At 46.7% G+C, this 21,704-nt stretch overlaps 1 protein-coding gene across 4 annotated transcripts in view; it reads left to right on the top strand.

Annotated features, from left to right (window-relative positions):
• The window catches only part of SAMD4B (sterile alpha motif domain containing 4B), a 1,107,967-nt gene that overhangs the window by 614,273 nt on the left and 471,990 nt on the right, over nt 1-21,704 (top strand). For all 4 annotated transcript variants that reach the window (XM_086938873.1, XM_086938871.1, XM_086938870.1 and 1 more), the window contains exon 8: nt 10,878-10,963. In XM_086938873.1, the coding sequence (XP_086794999.1) occupies nt 10,878-10,963 (86 nt within the window). The remainder of the gene's footprint in view (nt 1-10,877; nt 10,964-21,704) is intronic.

The raw sequence follows: 21,704 nt of genomic DNA, 5'->3' as shown, positions 1-21,704 counted from the left end.
GCTAGGAGTACCAGCGAGCAACAAGCCCATTGCCACTGTCCTCCTTTCACAACATTTTTAGGTCTCGCCTGTCGATGCGCATGCGCATCGAGCAAGCGAGAGTATTGGGACTTATCCACTCTTTCCCCAACTTGCAAGGAATCGTGGCGATTCCTTGCAGTGCCTGTGACTTTTAAGCTCAATGCGCATGCGCATTGAGCTTAAAAGTGCGTGCACGTCCGTCTTGGTTTACCCGCTCCGCCCCCTCCCCTTCCCGCCGTCTCGCATTTCCCCTGCCGCATCAAAGGCTTTCACGGCCGGCCGGCCATGCTTTCAGTTTCACGACCGGCCGGCCGTGTGAATTACATTCCAAAGCCCGCTCTCCCTGCTCCGCCCCCTGCTCCGGCCGAGACGCATTTCTCCTCTCTCCTCCCCCCTCCTGGGTCAGGTTACCCTGCTTTCTAGTTATCACTTCCAACTGTTCCCGTGTACTCTTTTGCCACATATCGCTGCCTCTGCCCCCCTCTGTTCTCAGCCCTCTCCTTGCCCTGTTTCCATCGTCCCTTCCTGCCCCGTGTTCCACTCCTATGTGCACACATCTACCATCCCAGCATCCTTCTGTTCTTGTATCCCCTCCTTGCACTGTATTTTAATCCCAACTTCCTGTGTTCCACTCGGTGTGCTCATCTGCCCCCTCACCCCCTCTAGTCATCCCTCTTTTTGCCCTGTTTTCATCACCCCATCTTGCCCCCAGTGTTGCACTTTGTGTACTCATCTGCCATTCCTCGCCTCCCTCTGCTTTCATCCTTTTCCTTGCCTGGTGTTTTCATCGCCCCTTTTTGCCCCCTGAGTTCCACTTCTCTGTGCACACATGTGCCACCCTCTCTTCTCGCCCTCTCCTTGTGTTTTCATCACCCCTTACTGTCATGTTTTCCACTGTTTACTCATTTGCCACTAACTGCTGCCCCCTGTCCCCATCTGTTCTCCCCCCACTCATTGTCGATGTTTTCATCACCCTTCTCCTTCTCCTGTGTTTTTATCGCCATTTACTGTCATGTTTTCCACTGTTTTCTCATTTGCCACTAACTGCTGCCCCCTGCACCCCTCTGTTCTCACCCCTTCCTGCCCCCTGTTTCCCACTATGTGCCCTGTCTGCCACTCCTCGCGCCCCCTGCACAGCTCTGTTCTCTCCCTTCTTCTTGCCATGTATTTTCATCACCCCGTCCTGTCCCGTATTCCACTCCGTGTGCCCATCTGCCGTCCTAGTCATCCCTCTTCTTGCCCAGTGTTTTCATCACCCCTCTCTGCCTTTCCCAATACTCTAAACCCTATAGCTGAAACCTCCGACGTCACCACGCGCTTCTAGTTCCTCCCCAAAGCTAGCTTGGTTTCACGGACGCATTCTGTACTAATATTTTTTTTTAAGCGCCTCGCTCCTCACATTGCAATAAACTGTTTGCTGATGAAGTGCTGTGAACGTATTGACGTGTCCGTGTTTTCATGTATGTGCCTAGCATGGCCGCGGTATGTTCCTTTGTGGTCACTGTCCTAATTCCTTAAGTGTTTCCAGCGCATATGGTTTATTATTTTTGGCGATAGTGTGAATTTTGTGACGGGCAGTCCCCTCCATGGTGCTCGTGTTTTGCTGTTAGGTTTCGCAACCTTACCCCCTCACGTGTGTCTGGTTACAGCTGAAATGTCGTCATCGAGTTGGCGGGATGACTGGGCGTGTGAAGTGACCTACAGGTCACTAGGTCGAGTCCCTGCAGGGCCGACACAGCCCTTCATTCTCCCGAAGCCATTTGTTGAGCTCTATTAAATTGGTGTAATAGGTGACGCCTTTTCAGCACAGCGCTTAGGAGTTACAGTCTCTGTGCATATGAGCTGTAAGCTGAAACCTCCGACGTCACCACGCGCTTCTAGTTCCTCCCCAAAGCTAGCTTGGTTTCACGGACGCATTCTGTACTAATATTTTTTTTTAAGCGCCTCGCTCCTCACATTGCAATAAACTGTTTGCTGATGAAGTGCTGTGAACGTATTGACGTGTCCGTGTTTTCATGTATGTGCCTAGCATGGCCGCGGTATGTTCCTTTGTGGTCACTGTCCTAATTCCTTAAGTGTTTCCAGCGCACCCTCACCCACCCTCACTCACCCTCAACCTCACTCACCCTCAACGCCTCACCCTCACTCACCCTCAACACCTCACACTCACTCACCCTCACCCTCTCTCACCCTCTACCCTCACTCACCCTCAATACCTCACCCTCACTCACCCTCACCCTCACCCTCACTCACCCTCACTCTCACCCTCACTCACCCTCACTCTCACCCTCACTCACCCTCACTCTCACTCTCACTCACCCTCACTCTCACCCTCACTCTCACCCTCACTCACCCTCACTCTCACCCTCACTCACCCTCACTCTCACCCTCACTCACCCTCACTCACCCTCACTCTCTCACCCTCAACCCCTCACCCTCACTCACCCTCAACCCCTCACTCACCCTCACTCACCCTCACTCACCCTCACTCACCCTCACCCACCCTCACCCTCACTCACCCTCACTCACCCTCAACCCCTCACCCTCACACAGTGCAATAGGTCTCGGAGCATTTGAGTTAGAGCTTTTAGAAATGTTTATGGCTTTTTTTTTTTTAATTCTTTAGCATTGGCTACAGGAAACAAAAATGCTAAAGATTTACAAAAAAAACCCATAAACAATTCTAAAAGCACTAACTCTAATGCTGCGAGACCTATTGCATTTCCAATGCTTGTTATCCAGGCAAGTTGGTGCTACGAACCAGGGCTGCTTTCCACCCTGAGGTGGTCCCCCATTCTACCTTGACCAATCCATCACTATTCCCACGTTTTACCCTCCCCCTCATCCCACATACAATCGGGAGCATTTGATTTGGCTAGAACCCAGTAGAGCAGTCCATTGCTACCTTGAGGGCACCAAGGAACACAGATTGGATGATCAGCTTCTCATTGGCTACTATGATGCAAAGAAGGAGGAAGGCGGTTCAGAAGAGAATACAATCCTAATGGATACTTCCATGCATTAAGACTTGCTATGCCTCGGCCAAGAAAGAACCACCTGAAGGGATCCGTGCTCATTCCACCAGAGCCCAATCTACCATTTATGCTCTTGTGCGGGAGGTTCCAATTTTGGACATTTGCACAGCAGCAACCTGGGCCTCCCTGCACACATTTGCTTAGCACTGTTGTCTCGACTCCAAACTAAGAAGACATGGTCACTTCGCCAGCTCTTTTTTACAGGACTTCCTTGTGTAATCATCCATCAACCCTCCTCCTAGGTGGGTTATTGCTGTGGAATCTTTCCTACAGGTGAGAAATCTGCAGATTGAAGTATTGATCAGAAAAGAAAGTTACTTGCCTGTGGAAATTATCTTACGGGCGGATACCCTATCTAGCTGCAGATTCCTCACTGACCCACCCACTTCCCCATTTGATAGATAATTTCTACACACAGATTGATAAAATAGCCTTATGCATTCTTTTGACACTGAAAAGTTTTTTCGGTGGTCCTTCTAACCTCCTGCATCGAAGTCTTGGAAAAAACCGAGGGCAACTAATGTATGTATGCCAGGCGGGCCCTACATGGGCTCGGTGGCATAATCTGAAGTCAATCCCAGTGCCAACCGATCCAGCACCCTCTACTGGCGACCTCCGAAGTTCCCAGGTCCAGTCTGACGCCTGGGGTTGTTCTACAGGTCAGAAATCTGGAGGTATCCACCAGAATAGTTATTATCGCAGATAATACATTTTTTCTGCGTGCCAATTCAAGACTTACCCCTAGTTCTGGAAAGAACTACATCTAACTAAATTGTCCAGACCATACGTCGATTCTGCTGTATTCCTCTTACCACTTGATATCTTAAATATGAATTATCACCCTTTTTCACTAGGGATCCCTGCCTCCTTTTAGGTCAACATGAAATGTTTGTACACTAATTAATTCATACTGTGGAAGTGTATTCCTTTGATTCCTGGTGGTTTTGAATTGTGTGTATAGTTGGTAAATGATTGTAATATTAATGTTTGCCATTGATAAATTTCAGCAGTCTTATTGATCCTGTTCCTGAGCACAGATGTTGCTCAGTCATGCACTATTTTTAATGCCTCATGCATGTATACATTCTTATGTTGTAGCCTTATATCTGACAAAGGAGGTGATAAGGAAATATTTTACATTTCTGGAGAGAAACATTCAGTGGTCATGTTGCGGATCAGCAGAGAGCCCTGCATACATCTTTTGGCTCATAGTGGCTCTTGAGTGGCGGGATCCCTACTTTGTACCTTTTATTGGTTTTAATTGTAAAGTCAAGATAGTCGTACTTAAAGTGGAGATGACTGACTTATACCTTAATTCCTTCCATTGGATAGAGAAAGGTATTCTCTTTTTTGCCCCAGTATTGGAACTTTCATAGATTCCCATGCTTTGTATCATTCCCCGTCGTCGGAATGGGAGCCTTGGTAAATAGAAAATACCATAGTAGTAAGCACAAAGTGAAAAAATAGGCCTAGGCCTCATCTCATTTTGTAGCTTATCCACCTCTTTTTGTAAAAGAGACCAAAATTCTGCAGTAGCCAATCAGAGCAGCCTCACCCCATAGAACCTTCCTGAGAGAAGCTCAGAGCCTCAGATTTTCGTAGCCGTTGTGAACAGCTATCCACCAAGACCAGAAGACTGAGCTTTCCCAGGGGAGGTGGGTGGACGCATGGGAATCTATGAAAGTTACCAATACTGGGGAACCAAAGTTACAGGTAAGTAACTTGTTTTCTTGCCCCAGTATTGGAACTTTCATAGATTCCCATGCTTTGTATCAGAGTAACCAGCAGTAAACAGAAAAAGCATATTTTGCCACATATGAACCTGAAAATGTGATACATCTCTGATCAGAAAAGCAGAAACACATTAGGATCATAAAATACGACAAGAACACAGCAATACAAAATATGCGAATAGGAAGGCGGGATAGAAAGGAAAGCTCACCGACTTATTGGAAAAGATTCCTCAGAACTGCTTGGCCCACTGCCGCATCCTCCTTCACAGAAGAATCCAAACAGTAGTGGCGGGTGAAGGTGTGGACACTGCTCCACGTTGCTGCTCTGCAAATGTCCTTGATAGGGACTCCTGCGAATAGAGCCGCAGATGAAGCCATTGATCTGGTAGAGTGAGCACGAACTGCTCGCTGCAGAGGTTTCCCAGCCGCCTGGTGGCAAAATTGTATAGCACTGGAAATCCAACGGGAAATACAAGCTTTAGAAACTGGACATCCTTTGTGTGGAGCACTGAAGGAAACAAAAAGCTGTGAAGATTTTCTGAAATGTTTCGTTCGTTCCAGGTAGAATTTCAGGCATCTGTGAATGTCCAGAGAGTGCAAAGTTCTTTCCGCGGGTGTAGAAGGCTGTGGAAAGAATGGTTTCAAGACTACCGGCTCATTTAGGTGGAATTCCGAAGGTACCTTCGGGATAAACTTAGGATTCGTCCGTAGAATCAGAACATTATTCTTAAACTGGAGAAATGGTTCCTCAATCGTGAAAGCTTGGAGCTCTTCGAGCCGATGTCAAGGCCAAGAGAAGAGCCAGTTTCCAGGAAAGAAACTTAAGGTCAGACTTATGAACAGGCTCAAAAGGGGCTTTCATGAGAGATGACAAAACTAGATTCAAATGCCAGGCCGGTGGTGGCGGCCGGACTGGAGGAAAGACCCTCAATAAACCCTTCAGGAATTGTTTGATAATCCTCGCTGACCATAGGGAAGGACCTGAAGATGAACGTCTGAATCTAGAGATGGCTGCCAGATGGACTTTTACAGAAGATGGAGCCAATCCAGATTTCGCCAGTGAAAGTATGTAAGGCAAGAGTTTGTGCGGATAAGAAGTATATGGGTGTAAACCTTCCTTCCGGCACCAAACACAGAATCTCTTCCATTTAGCACGATAGGTCTTGTTGGTACTAGGGGCTCGAGCCTGAGCCAGAATGTCTCTACATTCCCCTGAGAGATCTAAACCCTGGAACTCTCTGAACTCAGGAGCCACGCTGTCAATCGCAGTGACTTCAAGTCCGGATGTAGAACCTGTCCGTGAGACATTGTTAGCAAAGTTGGAACAGGATGCAGGAGAACTGGCTGGTCCTGGGAGAGGATACCAGCCACTTACTGCTCACCTCCCTATGTCCGTATATGATTTGGGGGAGGCGGCAATGACCATTATACTCATGAGTACCATTAATGGGGTCGATACCAACACGTTCTTTGAGGTAAAGGCAAGCTAGTGTATTTTATTTATGCATTTTTATAAAGCGGTGACTTTACCCGAAGGTGTCGGAGTGCTGTACAAGAGGAACACAATATCAAACACAGCAAGCAAGGAATATACAAAAATAGATAAATATAAACAATTTACAATGACTAACTGACTTCCTGGCGGGGTCTGATAATAAAAGACTTAGTTCTGAAAGTGTCCTTGGAATAGAAGAAATTTGAGGTCCGCTTTGAAGATCCGGACGGAGGTGGTGACACAGAGCGATAGATGAAGCGAGTTCCAGATTCTCACCGCATTACCTGAGAACGATTGAGCCATCAGTTTTTCCTTTTTGAAGCAGAAAGTTTTCAGCATTTCGAGAAGGTCTCAAGCCTCCAGACAATTTCAGTTTATTCGCCAGATAGCGAGGCTTTGTGGGTGATGCAAGCCGTTTTGTAAATAGCTCTTGCCTCGATTGGAAGCCATCGGAGAGAAGACAGGATAGGAATGATGTGGTCACTTCGATGGACACTGAAATGAAACGAGCTGCTGAATGGAGGACGGATTTGATGGGTGAGAGGTGAGATTTGGGAAGGCCAGTCAAAACAGAATTAAAATAATCCAGTCTAGAGAGAACTAGCGATTGGACCAAGATTTTTAGGTCTTTCTCCGGGAAGAACCCACAAATCCCCCACATAAGGTGCAGCTGATAACGTATGTTCTTGGCAATGGAGTTGATGTGTGAGACTAGGTTGAGTCTTTTGTCAAATATGACACCTAGGGATTTAGCGCAGTCGACAATGATGGGTTTACTGTTGAGTAGATTCAGCTGATCCATCCAGGATTGAACAGGAGGCGGGGAGAGGGAGTTAGATAGGAGGAGGAATTCAGTTTTTGAGGGATTGAGAATCGGCACAGTATATTCCATATCCTAGCTAGAGGTTCCATTAACATACCAAAACATATGCTGTGGTTTCTGGGGCAGTTTCCACACATAGTGATCCTAATCGAAAGGTCCTTTTATGCTGCTTCGTTAAAATGGCTGGATTCTGTGGGCTACACCGTACACAGTCTGAGACCAATATAGCTTACTTGACCTAAGATAGAGTAGTTAATTAGCATTTTCAGACAACCTATCTTATTAACTGGGGGTATCTCTCCCTGGCACCCACACATCTTGACACCACACATATCAGTACACAAGCAAAACAAACTGTGCTGATGTTGCTATAATGAGTTTCCTTTTTAGATTGCCTACAAAACATATTCCAATGAAGTTTATCAGCATTCCAGCAAATGAGTAGCACTAAACCATGACAGTGTTCTTTCCAGTAGGGGTGGTGCATCCTTATTAACCCCTTCGCTGCTGATGACGAGCACAGCTCTTCATCAGCCACGGTGGTCGTGTGCGGATGACGAGCTCAGCTCGTCATGTAACACGGCTTTTGGAAAAAAGCCGCACAGCAGAAAAATAACCGCCGCAGCGATGCGGTTAAACAATGCACACAGTGTGGATCCATATTTGCTGACATCGTAGAACATGGAATCCCTCTCTATGCTGTAACTACGTGTTAAGACAAATACATGTTGTTGGGGACATCATGGCTTTGTCCTGGGCAGAGACACTAATAGCCATATGAACTCAGCAGTTGCTGTTTTTGATGCTGCAAAATCAATTGGCATTTGGGTTGGTATTGTAGTATTGAATGCAGAGAAGGCCTTTGACTGGGTCCCATGGGCTTTCCTCTGGTCAGATAAGTCTGGTGTCTGTATGGGTGGCCGATTTTAATCTTGTCGGGTCTCTATATAAGATCCCTTGTGGCGAGGCTAGTCTTGGATGGGTATAGCTCTTCACTATTTAACATCTGTAAGGGCACGCATCGAGGCTGTTCATTATCCCCTTGATAATTGCCATCTATATTAAACCCGATCTAAGGTTACTTATTGCTAATCAACAGATTAGGCTGGTTGTATTTAACAAGATCTAAATCAAAATTAATGCATATGCTGATGACATTGCAATTTATACAACTGATCCTTTATTAGCTATTGGCCAAGCGTCACTTGAGGCTGAGAGGTTGCGAGCTGGTACTGGCTATAAGCCTAATCTACCAAAAACTCATGTGCTCAACTTTAACGTTGGAAGCCCAGTTCCTGGAATTGTTCCAGCTCCTACCTAATTAGGGGGTCAAGATATGTGCTAAAGTTGATCGCATCTTGCAACTGAAAGATGAACCCCTGTTACTGTCAGGATTGCTAAAGCATTTTCTAAAGTGTCTTCCCTTTGGATAAAGGCAGACACATACATTGTAAAAATTTATCAGCTCTTTTCTAGAGATGGCTTTAGCTTTCTTACTTGCCTTGTGCAATGCATAATGCACGAATAAAACTTCAATGTATTCATAGGAGCTCCTCATCCATTGATGTCATTAATATTTTGCTTCCATCTACAACAGCATATAGCTTTGTGCACTGGGACAATTCACTTAAGCAATTGGCTTTTTAGCGTTTTAATGAGTGATAATGAGCAATGATTCCTACGAAGAAGTACACTTTAGTGGTGGACTATCACAATGGCAGCAGTAGAAACAAAATACCCGTAACATCCCCAAATAATCTAGTCACTAGTTAATTTAATTAAAGTAAGTCTGGTGCTACAACAAACTACTCTATCGTGTATGTGAGGAAATTGCTAAAAGCAGTCCTAAATGTGAAAATCCATATCTGTCTGGAGCACACAATGTTACATGGAACCAGTGTATCGCATGTAGTTCAAAAATGGTAATCTTTATGTTCGAGGCATTTGAGCTGCAGATTGTACACCTTAGCATTAGACGCCACCTGGTGTTGGGCTAATGCTAAGGTGTACAACTCTTCAGCTCTACATGCCAAGAACAGATGCATGCTGGTAAGTAGCATTTTCCTTACGTATAGTGTTTAAAGCATAATTTGGACTATAGATCTAACATGCCTACACAGCCCAAAATGTTGAAAATACAGTTAGAAATGCGACACGGTTATTCTGTCAGCAATTAAATATGTTCTATGCATAAGCAGAGTACAACCAGTGCAATGATCTTCTGACATCTTTAGTATGTTTTCAACTAAGTCACAGCTCAGATATTGGTATCATGAAAGACATCTGCACTCGATAAATGTTAGATACAGCCATTGCATATTTTGTCACATGGACTTCTTTAGGGCTATTGGGGAACTCAAGTCGCATTTTTTAAAGTGCACAAAAAACTGGAGACAAGATAACTCCTTTGTATTGAACTATTGAATACTGAGGTATACTGTTCCTATAAACCACTTAAATGAGAAAAAAACGAATCCAGTTGTAATTGTATGTTTAAAAAAAATAAGGCTTTTCTCCAGGTATGTCATGTTTATAGACTGCTCAGTAAGGAATGCTAGTATCCGGATCCTTAATCCAGAGAACATAAGATAGCAGTATCTCATCTTTTGCTATATTTTAACATTTTGGACTTTCTACACACATTTTGTGGTCCATTATGTTTTAAACACTATACTTGAATAAATGTTATCTTATTTCAACTATATGTGATACAAAGTGCTTGAAACAACATTGTGTGCTCCAGACAAATTTGGATTTTCTCTCTTAAGTAGTGGGCCCAGTACTTTACCCATGTTTTTCACTTTTACTTTTTCAGTCATTCTTGTGTGTTTAGAACTTGTATTCAGTTTGAAGTACTTCAAACCAGTAGCACCTTTTCATTGTGCCAGTTAGAATGGTGTGCTGTGATGTGCATTAAAACTAAAAAGAGGAATGCACAAATGAATGTTGTTGAAAGGGGAGTATTGGATAACTAATGGTTCAAATTCAGGCCTTTAAGTATCCTATCTGGTTTGTGGACAATGGCTAGTTCATCTATGGTCTTCTATGTTTGATTCTTTTGGAGTATCTTACATCCAGCAGGGATTGTTTTATGCAGAGTGGGTGATGTGTGGTCTCTTAGCCATGTCTGTCCCAGATAGTAGGTGGTGACCAGATTCTGATATTAGATCCCAGAAGTTAAGACAATTTTGTTAATTGATCTAGCATTCAAGAGGTTTTTGGTGCGAAGCAAGGGTATTTTAAGGCTTCATCTGTGAGTAAAATAGGATTATCAGGTTTTCCTGAAAAGAGGAATAGTTCAGATTGGATTCAAACATGCCTAAGAGTGATCATGCTGGTTGGAATTTGATATCTGCCATGTGGGTTGTCCCATATATTTTTTCTCGACAGTAGACTTTGAGCACCTGCTCTAGGGCCGGCCAGTGCTCTGCTTGGTTGGTTTGTATAAACTGAAAATCACCATAATAACTTTTGTACTGAGCTCACAAATGCCCTTACGTAAGAAGAACCACTCTATCATCCCCTGTTTCTTGTTTCTTAATTTAACAATGATGAAGGCAAGGGAAAACTATCTCGGTATCGCTAATGGTTGAAGCGGTATTTGTTATTTTCAGGCTTGCTTTTGATTTTAACATGTGCAAAATATGTTCATGTCTCTAGTAGGAAGAGGGCCTCTCAATATATTAGTTACAGGGTAGAGCTTTAAAACTGCAAGTATAACTCACTATTATGAGTAACTTCTACTGACGTTAGTTTCTTTTCTTCTGCAGTGTGTACACAGCTACTGGTATCTCGACCAGACGAGGAGAATATAACATGTTACCTGCAGCTGATTGAGAAGTGCCTGACACATGAGGCAAGTGTGCAATATGTTCAGTGAGACAGCATGTTTTTAAAGGCACTGTATTTTCTGCCCTTTTCCTCCACTCTGGCTTATTTTGAGGTATATAGACTGCATTTGGGTCATTGTGTTGGCATTAGTTTTTAGGTCTCGTAGAACCAACGCGCATGCGTTGTTCTTCGAGAGTATTGTAGGCAAAACAAGCTCTTGAAACCAGCGAGGATTGTCCCCAATGCATGTGAGGTAATCAACCGTGACGCTACGCCAGCGCGCGCTTGGCCTCACTTCTCATTCACACCCCATATGGTGTTCCCTCCCACTCGCTCGCACATCAAAGGCTGCTGCTCTCCCGCCAATGCGCTCCCGCCCGCCCCCCCACAGCAATGCCAAGAGCTTGTTTTACTTAGCATGAAAATGTCCTCAATGTATAAAAACACACACAATTTGCGCTGGTAAGCAACGGAAAAGCTGGAACGTTTTCAACCTTCACAAACTGCAACAATTGCGAATTTCGCAACACGGCAAGGGCAAAAAATAAATTACAGATATCTACTTTTAAATCTGTGTGTGGTAAGACTCTTGTAGTAAGGTTGTCTTTGATAAGCCCGTTTCTGTCAGTCTCCTAGACTATCTTTTAACAGAGCCCTCCTTTGCCAACATATGGTAACACTGCCACCAAGTGGGCATCGTGAAATCTCCAATGGGGTCAACCCAGTATCCCTAGGAACCTGGGCAGTTAATCAATATTATAACAATTGGTTCCTTCGGGTGTACCACATTTCTTTTTACTTACTCATAATTGTATGTAGTATATAAGATAAAGATCAGAATCCGACACCAATGTATGTATGTATGTAAATGTATTTATGCACTATTTTATGAATTATAGTCACTCATAAATACCCTTTGTAAATTTCAAGATAGGCTGTACAATAAGTGATAAAAAGCGCAAATTTGTGACATTTAGTGCTCAGTGCTGGTGGCGCAAAGGTGATCAAAGAACTATACAATAATTATATACTAGAAAATATGAACAGTAATTTAACTTGGTCTGCACAATCTCAAATATACCACTGTATACTACATTTGTCAGTTTTAGGTACAGGATATTGATAAGACAGATCCAACTATTCGTCGACGTTTCGACCCTCTACAAGCGCACGTGAGGCGTCAAACACGGGTCTTCATCAGGACTGGGGGGGGGGGGGGCGGCAGCCTTCATGTGAACCCAACCGGGTTCGAGGTGGGGCTTGAACAGCTTGAACTGCGTGCGTCTGTCGGCGGTGCGTGGAGTGCTCCCCCGGCGGTTATTCTTGTTAATGTACTATGCCCACTTTTATCCTAACTGGGTACCGCCGGTTCACTGAACGGAGTTGGGACCACGCTGGGTAGAAAGAGGCTTCTCCTACAGCGTTCGGCATAGTTTTCAAAATACTTCTGGAGTGAAGTGGGACTTTGACCACATAAATCTCTGGTTCTGCAATTCGTTATCTGAACCACGACTGGGTACAAGATTTACTCCAATACCCAGTTAGGATAAAAGTGGGCATTGTACATTAACAAGAATAACCGTCGGGGGAGCGCTCCACGCACCGCCGACAGACGCACGCAGTTCAAGCTGTTCAAGCCCCACCTCGAACCCGGTTGGGTTCACATGAAGGCTGTCCCCCAACCCCAGTCCTGATGAAGACCCGTGTTTGACGCCTCACGTGCGCTTGTAGAGGGTCGAAACGACGAATAGTTGGATCTGTCTTATCAATATCCTGTACCTAAAACTGACAAATGTAGTATACAGTGGTATATTTGAGATTGTGCAGACCAAGTTAAATTACTGTTAGTATTTTCTTGTATATATTTATTGTATAGTTCTTTGATCACCTTTGCGCCGCCAGCACTGAGCACTAAATGTCACAAATTTGCACTTTTTATCACTTATTGTACAACCTATCTTGAAATTTACAAAGAGTATTTATGAGTGACTATAATTCATAAAATAGTGCATAAATACATGATTGGTGTCGGATTCTGATCTTTATCTTATATACTACATACAATTATGAGTAAGTAAAAAGAAATGTGGTACACCCGAAGGAACCAATTGTTATAATATTGACCAAGTAGGCATCAGCAGAACCGGTGCAAAAACATGTGCACAGTCAAACCAACGGCACTGTTATGGAAAAGCCAATAGAGAGTGCACTGTACCCAGACGGAAACAGGTAAGAGAGAATCTATGGTGAGTGGAACAGTTCCAGGTTAGATATGAGTCCAATACCATCGTGGAGAATGAGATTGTGTACTGCACAACTGTCAGCAGAGATTCCTTCTGAGCTACCCTTAAGTTGCATCTATAATCAGAAAAAAGGTTTCAAATATTTTATTTTGAGCTTACAGTAGTAGAATCCAGGGTACTAAAATATTCTTGTACTCCCATGTTAATAAAAAATTGTTACACATAATGTAACCATGGAATTTTAACGAATGACTGTTGCAGGTTTTTAAAATATTTACATACACTTGAAATTAATTTTGGATTACTTTTGTACTCAGTGTGAAATGCCTAGATATACACTGGGACATTGCCTGGATAAAAGGTAGGTAAAACAGTTTTTATCAAAAGTTTCTATATATTTCCATGCAAACACCCTCAACACAGTCAATGCAATCCTATGGAGAATAATGAGGTTATCGGTTTGCAGGTAAATAAATGGTCTTGCAGGATGAGTTTCTGGGGTTCGAATAAGGGTTCCCCAGGGCCAAGGATGCACTCAAAAAGCACCCTGAGCGACACTAGGGCGGCCGGGTGCAGAGTGCAAGGTTGTGGGAGCAAAGCTCCTGATGCTGGGCTCAGGGCAAAGGGGTATCAGAGTTGGCACCCAAAGTACACCCGCAGCGGCGCAGGGGTGGTTTGGGTGCAGGGTGCTGTTTGGGCGTTGGGTGCCCTGTTTTCAATAGGTATTCTCCAGTTGCAACAAAGACTGCAGACTCTGGGACGAAGATCTTCTGGTGGCGACCACCGGTTGGAGAGGTAAGTTGGGATTCCTGGGGATGCTGGGACACCTTCCGTTGATATGAGCTGCACTGTTTCCCTTGAGATCAGTATCCCTCCTGGGCACTCTAGAGAATGTTTCTTTGATTTTTTTCAAATAATTTCAATAAAATTGTCTTTTGTAGTTGATATTGTTCTCTTTATTTTTATAGTAAGTTCATTACATTATTTTCATCATAATGTTCAGGCAAATGGCCCTGTGGCCCAATGCATTTCGGGCATCGCCCTTCCTCAGGGGCTGTGTAGTTCCTAAAAGTAATCGAGTACAATTTCAAACTCATGTGTAATACATATTTTGCACATATCTACTTCACTTCATATCTTGCTTTTGTGTTCATGCATAAAGGTAAGTACAGGAGATTCCAGAGTGTTACGTTCAGTTTTTTCACGTGTACATTAGAAGATAAAACAAAAAGTTACAATCAGTGAAACGAAACTGCATTTACTTTGTCATGCGGTAAAAACATGATTAATCCTATCGATGTGGATCAAGGGTGTTAAGTCTGGTTGTTCGTGTGTGAATTAGTGTGGTAAATAAAGCAAGAATTGCAATAATTGGAGCCAGATTACACATTGGTGTAGCATGCGGTGAAAAATATATGTGACCGTTAGGCCACCTAAGACCGTGGGACGTCTGGTGCAGGGTTGTCTTTAGGAGTCGGGTTTTCTAACCAACTCCGGTCGCGATTGAGGGGGTCCTCCAGAAAGAGGCTGCAGGCTTCGCTTGGAGAGTCAAGGCAGGTCAGAGATCACCAACCTCAGATCAGGATTGCTGGGGAGACCTCCTTGTGGTGTGGAACACTCTAACTCGGGCCATAGGCGTGGGTTGCAGAGTGGTGCAAACTCACAGATTTGGCCGGAGCTAGAGTCTGATTCTTGAACAAGTCCGGTGCTCATGGGAGACAAAGTCTTTGTAGGGAAGGCAAGGCAGGTCTTTCTGGGTTCTGGGGGGCTGCTGGCTGCAGGACACGCCGGGATTTCCCTGGAGCAGGTAGAGGTCGGGATAGGCTGGTAGGGCTGGAGCCAAAGCAGTTTGTATCCTCCTCATTCTTTCAGCACAGCTCTTCAGGCCTTCTTGCTTGACTGAGGAGGCAAGATTCGGGGTTGCCCCTAAATACTCCATTTAGGAGCGTTTCAGGTAGGTACAGGAAGTGTGGCTCAGTGGTTAGAGGCGGCAGACCCGGAAGCTGGGATCGACCGTGGACCAGGGTTCGATTCCCCGCCTCAGGGGGTCTCGGGCTCAAAAATTCCACGGCCTCGATAATTCTCGCTCCGGTGCCTACTCGACTCACGGGGTCTCACTCTGCAACTCTGGGTAATAGCTTGCTTAATCTCCACTACGGCCCCTCGCGGCGGGATGCCTGGCTTTCACCCTGTGGACACCCTGCCGGGGCCTCTCACAGGGGAATACCAGGACGGGTTCCCTAAGCAAGCGCCAGGATGCCCTTTGGGTGACAGGTTGCCCTATATAAGTACACCTACATTTACATTTTACATTTACAGGTTGGGACAAATTGGTCCCTCCCTTGCGGTGGGTACACCCCCCTATTATGCCACACTCCAGTTGGAGGGAGGCATAGACTCCCTCTGATTATTTGTGCTTCGCCTCGCCTGCCCCCCTGAGGGGTGAGGTAGGCAAAGGTGGGCACAGCTCTCCTCCTATTTTGGTTTTCCTGCTGATTCTCCCTCCTAAAGAGGGGTTAGAACCGTTGGGCCCCAGTTGCTGGGAGCAGCAAATGGCTGGGTCAGTTCACAAAGGTGGCAAACATTTGAAGATTCCCCTTTATGGACCCTGCCTATCCTGGGGGAGGAGGCTTGGCACCTCTACCCAGGATGTGAGTTGTTTCAGGACCCCGAGAGCGAGAGGCTCTCGACCCAGGGGTCCAGAAACATGTCTGGGGTGGCAGCTGGCGAGCAGCTAGTGAGTCAGGATACCAGTTAGGTAGTTTTTCAGGGGGCATCTCTTAAGATTCCCTCTGAGTGCATTTGGCATAAAATCCCACACTGGCATCAGTATGGGTTTAATGTGCTGAGAAGTTTGATATCAAACTTCTCATAAATCAGTAAACCCGTTATGGTGCTGTGTAGTTCATAATGACAAACTCCAGACCAAATTCTCTTTTTGGCTTTACTGCACTTACAATGTCTTGAGACTGGACGTAGACCGTGTGTTTGTGTTGTAATTTTTTACTAACATTTCCTATAAGTTCATTACAATACCAATAATGCTATCTAACATTTCTTAATAGATAAATAAGAATATTAAAATAAGAGGGGAAAACCTATATAATAAATGTTATTTGCTAATAAATTATATACAAAGAAAGATAAATAAGTGAATAAATAATTGAATAATTCAGGTTGAACATTTAGATAATTGAGGAAAATAGAAGAAAGAATAGGTGCAAAGTGTTAAAGTACAAATCCCAATACAACTTAAATGCATGAATTAAACCATTATATCTGTAGTTAAATAACAATATAGTAATGTAATAAATCCCTCCATTATTCTTAACTTAGTTCATTGAAGTGATATAATAATACCAAGTTCTGTAGTAGGGGATCTCTGTGTATAGTCATAATAGTCCCGCCCATGTGCGTGGACCCCGGCAATCAAAAATAATCTCTTAAGTTGTCAAATCATGCAGTAACTGCAAAGACACTTAAGAGATAATTTAAAAATAAATAATGCAGCCTATATCCACAGGCTACACTGTCCGGTACTTCAACTAGAAATTCCACCAAACAAAACCATACACAACACAGCCTGCCCAGTTTCCTCCATTGGGAAACCTGCCTCTACCAGTAAAAGACTCAGGAATGATAGAGAGAAAGGCATGGACAGACAAGCCCCATAGGCTGCCATTATGTGGCTTAAATAGGATACTGTGCCTTTAAGAGAACTCTCCAGAACTTTCTCCCAGTGTCCCAGAATGCACATCAGGTCCCTTTTACTTTCAGTTCTTTTTTCCAGCTCCTGCTAACAGGACCCTGGCATTGAGCTCTCCCCTTTTCAAGGGTTTATATTGGATTTAAGTTCACTTTTTGATAAAAAAAAGTGTTTGCAATTTATATTCTTGGTGTTTCCCTTCTCTCCTGTGTGTTTGTTCAGGCTTTTTATGGCCTAAAATGCCTTCTCTTTTCGACAAATGTCCAGCATGTGGAAGGAAGAAGGCCAAGACTGATCCACACGATGTCTGCATTATTTGTCTCCCTGAAGCACATGTCCCTGAAGACTGTGACATCTGCCAGAACCTCTCTGCAAGGACCCTGAGGGAAAGGCTGAAGATTAGGCTTCAATGCCTAGAAGAGAGACGACTGCAGGCTGCAGGTGGGTCTGGGCAGGCTGGGAAGGCTCCCTCTGCCTCTGCTGAGGTCTCTGGGGGGCTCCCCAGAGGCAGGAAGACCAGCGAACGGTCCCGGTCTCCGTCGATTGCATCGACAACATCGAGAGGGATGACGACGGTGTGTTCCCCATCTACCCGGGGCTCCGGGTCGAGACGGCGTGAAGATTCGACGTCGAAGAGCCTGGTGAGGCCTCCGTCGAAACCACTGTCTACGGAGTCTTCGTCGTCGACGTCAACGTCTATCTATCGGCGTCGAAGGAGAAAACACAGGCGTCGGCGCTCGTCGTCGAGGCGATACCGCCGGTCGACGTCGAGAAGACGGTCGGCGTCGAGGGGGATCCTCGGTATCAAGGACCTCGAAAGCGGACGGCGTCGAGGAGGAGTCGACGCTAGTAGTCGAGAGTGGAACGATTGACGTCGCAGAGGCGGCGTTTGGCATCGAGGAAGAAGAGGTCGACGTCACGAAGGCGACGTTCGACGCCGGAGTCGCGGATTCGACATTCGACACCGGAACAACGACGTTCGGAGTCGAGAAGAAAGAGGTCGGCGTCGAGTCATTCTCACTCCCCGAAGCGGCGCAGAAGGAGTTCTGGCACCAGAGGTCACGCTGAGTCTGGTGGAGGGCGCCGGAGACTGCGATCACCTGCTGAAGGGGCTGGTTCGCTGTCCCCTCCTCCGAAGAAGTCACCGAGCTCGGTGTACTCGGTGGTATATACACCACCTCGGCCGAAGACGCCGCCTCCCCCTGTACCTAAGGAGGATCCTCCAGTCAACCCTCCTCTCCCACCACTTCCTCCCTCAGGAGAGCCACCACCACCGCTCCCGCCGCATGGGCCTGCCCTTACGCCGGAGATACCTCCTGTTCCTCCACCAAGATCAGTGTCACTACCTCCTCTTCCTACACCACCTAAGGGGACTCCTAGACCAAGACCCCAGGATAGGCCATGGAAGACGCATCCACAGAAACCTGCGCAGCGGCCACGGACCGGGAGGTCGCTCTCTCGCTCCAGAAGGAGGGAGCGATCACGCAACAGGTCATCCGCGCGGTCGAGACGCCGCCGTAGGCGGCACAGGTCTCGCTCTCGCTCCTCAGGGACCAGGGACTACTCTCCCACTTTGTCGGGATCGCCGGACACTAGGGTGTCGCCAGTTGATGATCTGGTGGCGTTTCATGATGTCCTATTAAGAGGCACAGCCAAATTGGGCATCTCCTTGATGGTGCCCACGCCCAAGACATGGGTAATTTTGGAGACACTGCACCAGAAACACCTGTCTCGTCCTCTACTGCCTCTGGTGCCGGGCCTGGAGGAACCGGCCATGGACCTTTTTCTCACCCCGGCGGTGATTAAGGCGGCCCCCTCGAGATTACAGAAAAAATACCGGGCCCCTGTTTCGGATCCGGCTTTTCTGAGAGTGGAACCTCCTCCGTATTCTGTGATAGTGACGGCGGCCCGCAAACAGCATGCTGCCACCCCGTCATCCACAGTCTCCCCAGACAAAGAGTCTAGATGGATGGATTCAGCTGGAAGGAAAGTGTGTGGAACATCGGCGACCCCTATGAAGGCTGCGAGTGCCACGGCTTTGTTGGGACACTACGACTGTGCCCTCTGGGGCTCCCTCCAGCAGTTTGCGGAACACTTACCTCGGGAGAAGAGGGAAGATTTCCAGGAAGTGTTAAATGAAGGGATGCTGGTAGCGAATCAGATTATCAGCGCTGCATCAGATTCGTCCCTCTTGGCGGCGCATGGCTTTTGCCATGGGATTAACCAACGACGACATGCCTGGCTCCGCCTTACGTCACTGAAACCTGACGCACAGCAAAGGGTTGCCAATCTCCCATTCTCTGGGGAAACCCTATTTGGGAAACATGCGGATGATGAAATGGCCCGCATGAAGGCGGAGCCGAAACACTCACGGCTGTGGGTCTAGAAAAGCCCAAAGAGACGAAGAAATCGTACTGCACGTTCCAACAGCGGTTCGGTGGACAGGGCAGAGGACGTGGTCAAGCTTCGGGACAGTCACAGCAACAACAGCAGTTCCGTAAGCCATTCCAGAAACGCCCGAAGGGCAGAGGCGGCCAACAGTCGGCACCAGCAACCAAAGGCCTGGCCGGGTCTAGGCCCTGAGCGCTTACTTCCCCCGGATCTGTTACCCACTCAGGTAGGGGGAAGCATCCAATTTTTTCTGGCAGAGTGGAGACAAATTACTCAAGACAAGTGGGTGCTGAATATTGTTTGCAATGGATACAGTCTTCGGTTCACCAGCCCGCCTCCAGCAATTCCATCGGTCAGCTCGCAGTTCCAGCTGCGCGAGCTCCAGGCGGAGGCAGATATCCTGTTAAGGAAAAGGGCGATAGAAGACGTACCTCTGTCTCAGAGAGGAAGAGGTCTGTACTCCCGGTTCTTCCTGGTTCGCAAAAAGGGCAAGAACGAGTTCAGGCCCATTCTGGACTTGCGACAGGCAAACAAATGGATTCGCAGAGAGAAGTTTCTCATGCTGTTGCATAAGATTTATCCTCAGTTGCAACAGGGAGACTGGCTATGTTCTATAGACCTACAGGATGCGTACTTCCATGTGCCCATTGCACACAAACACAGGAAGTTCCTGCGTTTCCAAGTCGGCGCCAATCATTATCAATACACGGTACTCACATTCAGACTAAAGTCTGCGCCGAGAACGTTCTCGAAGTGCATGGCGGTGGTAGCAGCACACCTGAGGAAGATCAAGGTGTTTGTCTACCCGTACCTGGACGATTGGTTGATCAAGGCCTCCTCCTTCTCGGAAGCTCGAGCACACTTCCAGAAGACGTGCGTTCTCTTGAACAAGCTGGGGTTGCACATCAACATGTCCAAGTCTGTCCCGACTCCGGTCCAATGCATACAGTACTTGGGAGCCTCCATCAATACGCTGTCAGCAAGCGTGTCTCCTTCGGAGGAGCGACGATTGTCACTCCTTCGGAAGGCTCAGGCTCTTATGATCACTCCATCTATAACAGTGAGGACGGTGTCTTCTCTACTGGGATCGATGGCCTCTTGTATCTTCCTGACGCCACACGCACGACTGCACATGAGACCGCTGCAGGAGTGCACATGAGACCGCTGCAGAAGTGCTTGTAGGACCAGTGGGATCAGAGGAAAGGATCTTGGGACGACAAGATGCGACTGTCTCTGCATGCTCTTCAGTCACTGAAGTGGTGGTGTTCAGAGGAGAATCTCCTCAGAGGGGTTCCCTTCCACAAGGACATTCCCAGACAGACTGTCGTGACGGATGCTTCTCTCCACGGGTAGGGGACGCTCTCCGGAAACCTACAAATTCATGGAACGTGGTCCCCGATGGAGGCCACGTATCACATCAATTTCCTGGAACTCAGAGCTGTAAACTTAGCACTGAAGGCCTTTCTTCCGTCCTTTCAGACCAATTCTCTGCTTGTACAGACGGACAATACGACCACGATGTATTACCTCAACAAGCAGGGGGGTTCGAGATCACGCACTCTGTCACAGGAGGCGCAGGCGATCTGGCACTGGCTTCTGGCCAGAGGACTGATGATAACGGCTACCCATCTGCCAGGTGTGCAGAATGTTCAGGCGGACGCACTGAGCAGACTGATTCAGGAAAACCACGAATGGGTCATAAACGACGAAGTACTAGGAGAAGTCTTCGCAAGTTGGGGGACTCCAGACGTCGATCTGCTTGCCACCGCCGAAAACAGCAAATGCCGAGACTTCGCCTCCAGGTACTACCAGCAGGGGACGCTGGGAAATGTGTTATGGATCAACTGGTCGAACAGCTTTCTGTACGCTTTTCCACCCATTCACCTGATTCCGGCGGTACTCATCAAGTTGGCCCGGTCCAGGGCTCGGATGATGCTCATTGCTCCGGAATGGCCCAGACAGTGGTGGTTCACGGACCTGTTTCACCGGTCTCTCCTTCCTCACATACGGCTGCCATGCAGGCCGGACCTTCTCACGAAGTTCGGGGGGCGGATGTAGCACCCCAACCTCTCGTCTTTGAGTTTGGCGGCATGGCTCCTGAGATAGTGCAATTTGGCCATTTGAATCTGCCCGAAGATTGTATGGACATACTGAAGGAGTCTAAGAGACCTTCCACTCTGACCTCCTATGCTTACAAGTGGAAGAGGTTCTGTATCTGGTGCCAGTCCAAGAACTATGACCCGACGACGTGCAAGGAAGACGTCATCCTTCCTTATCTTCTACATTTGGCGCAGGCTGAACTTAATGTTCATTCCATTAAGGTTCATCTTGCTGCATTGACTGCCTACAGGAAATGCCCTTCACAGACTTCCTTCTTCCAGATCTCTGTGATCAAAGACTTTTTGGAAGGCTTGAAGAAAGTGTTC

The sequence above is a fragment of the Lissotriton vulgaris genome, chromosome 9, assembly GCF_964263255.1.
Source record: "Lissotriton vulgaris chromosome 9, aLisVul1.2, whole genome shotgun sequence".
NCBI lineage: Eukaryota > Metazoa > Chordata > Amphibia > Caudata > Salamandridae > Lissotriton > Lissotriton vulgaris.
This window is presented reverse-complemented; position numbering and strand designations above follow the sequence as displayed.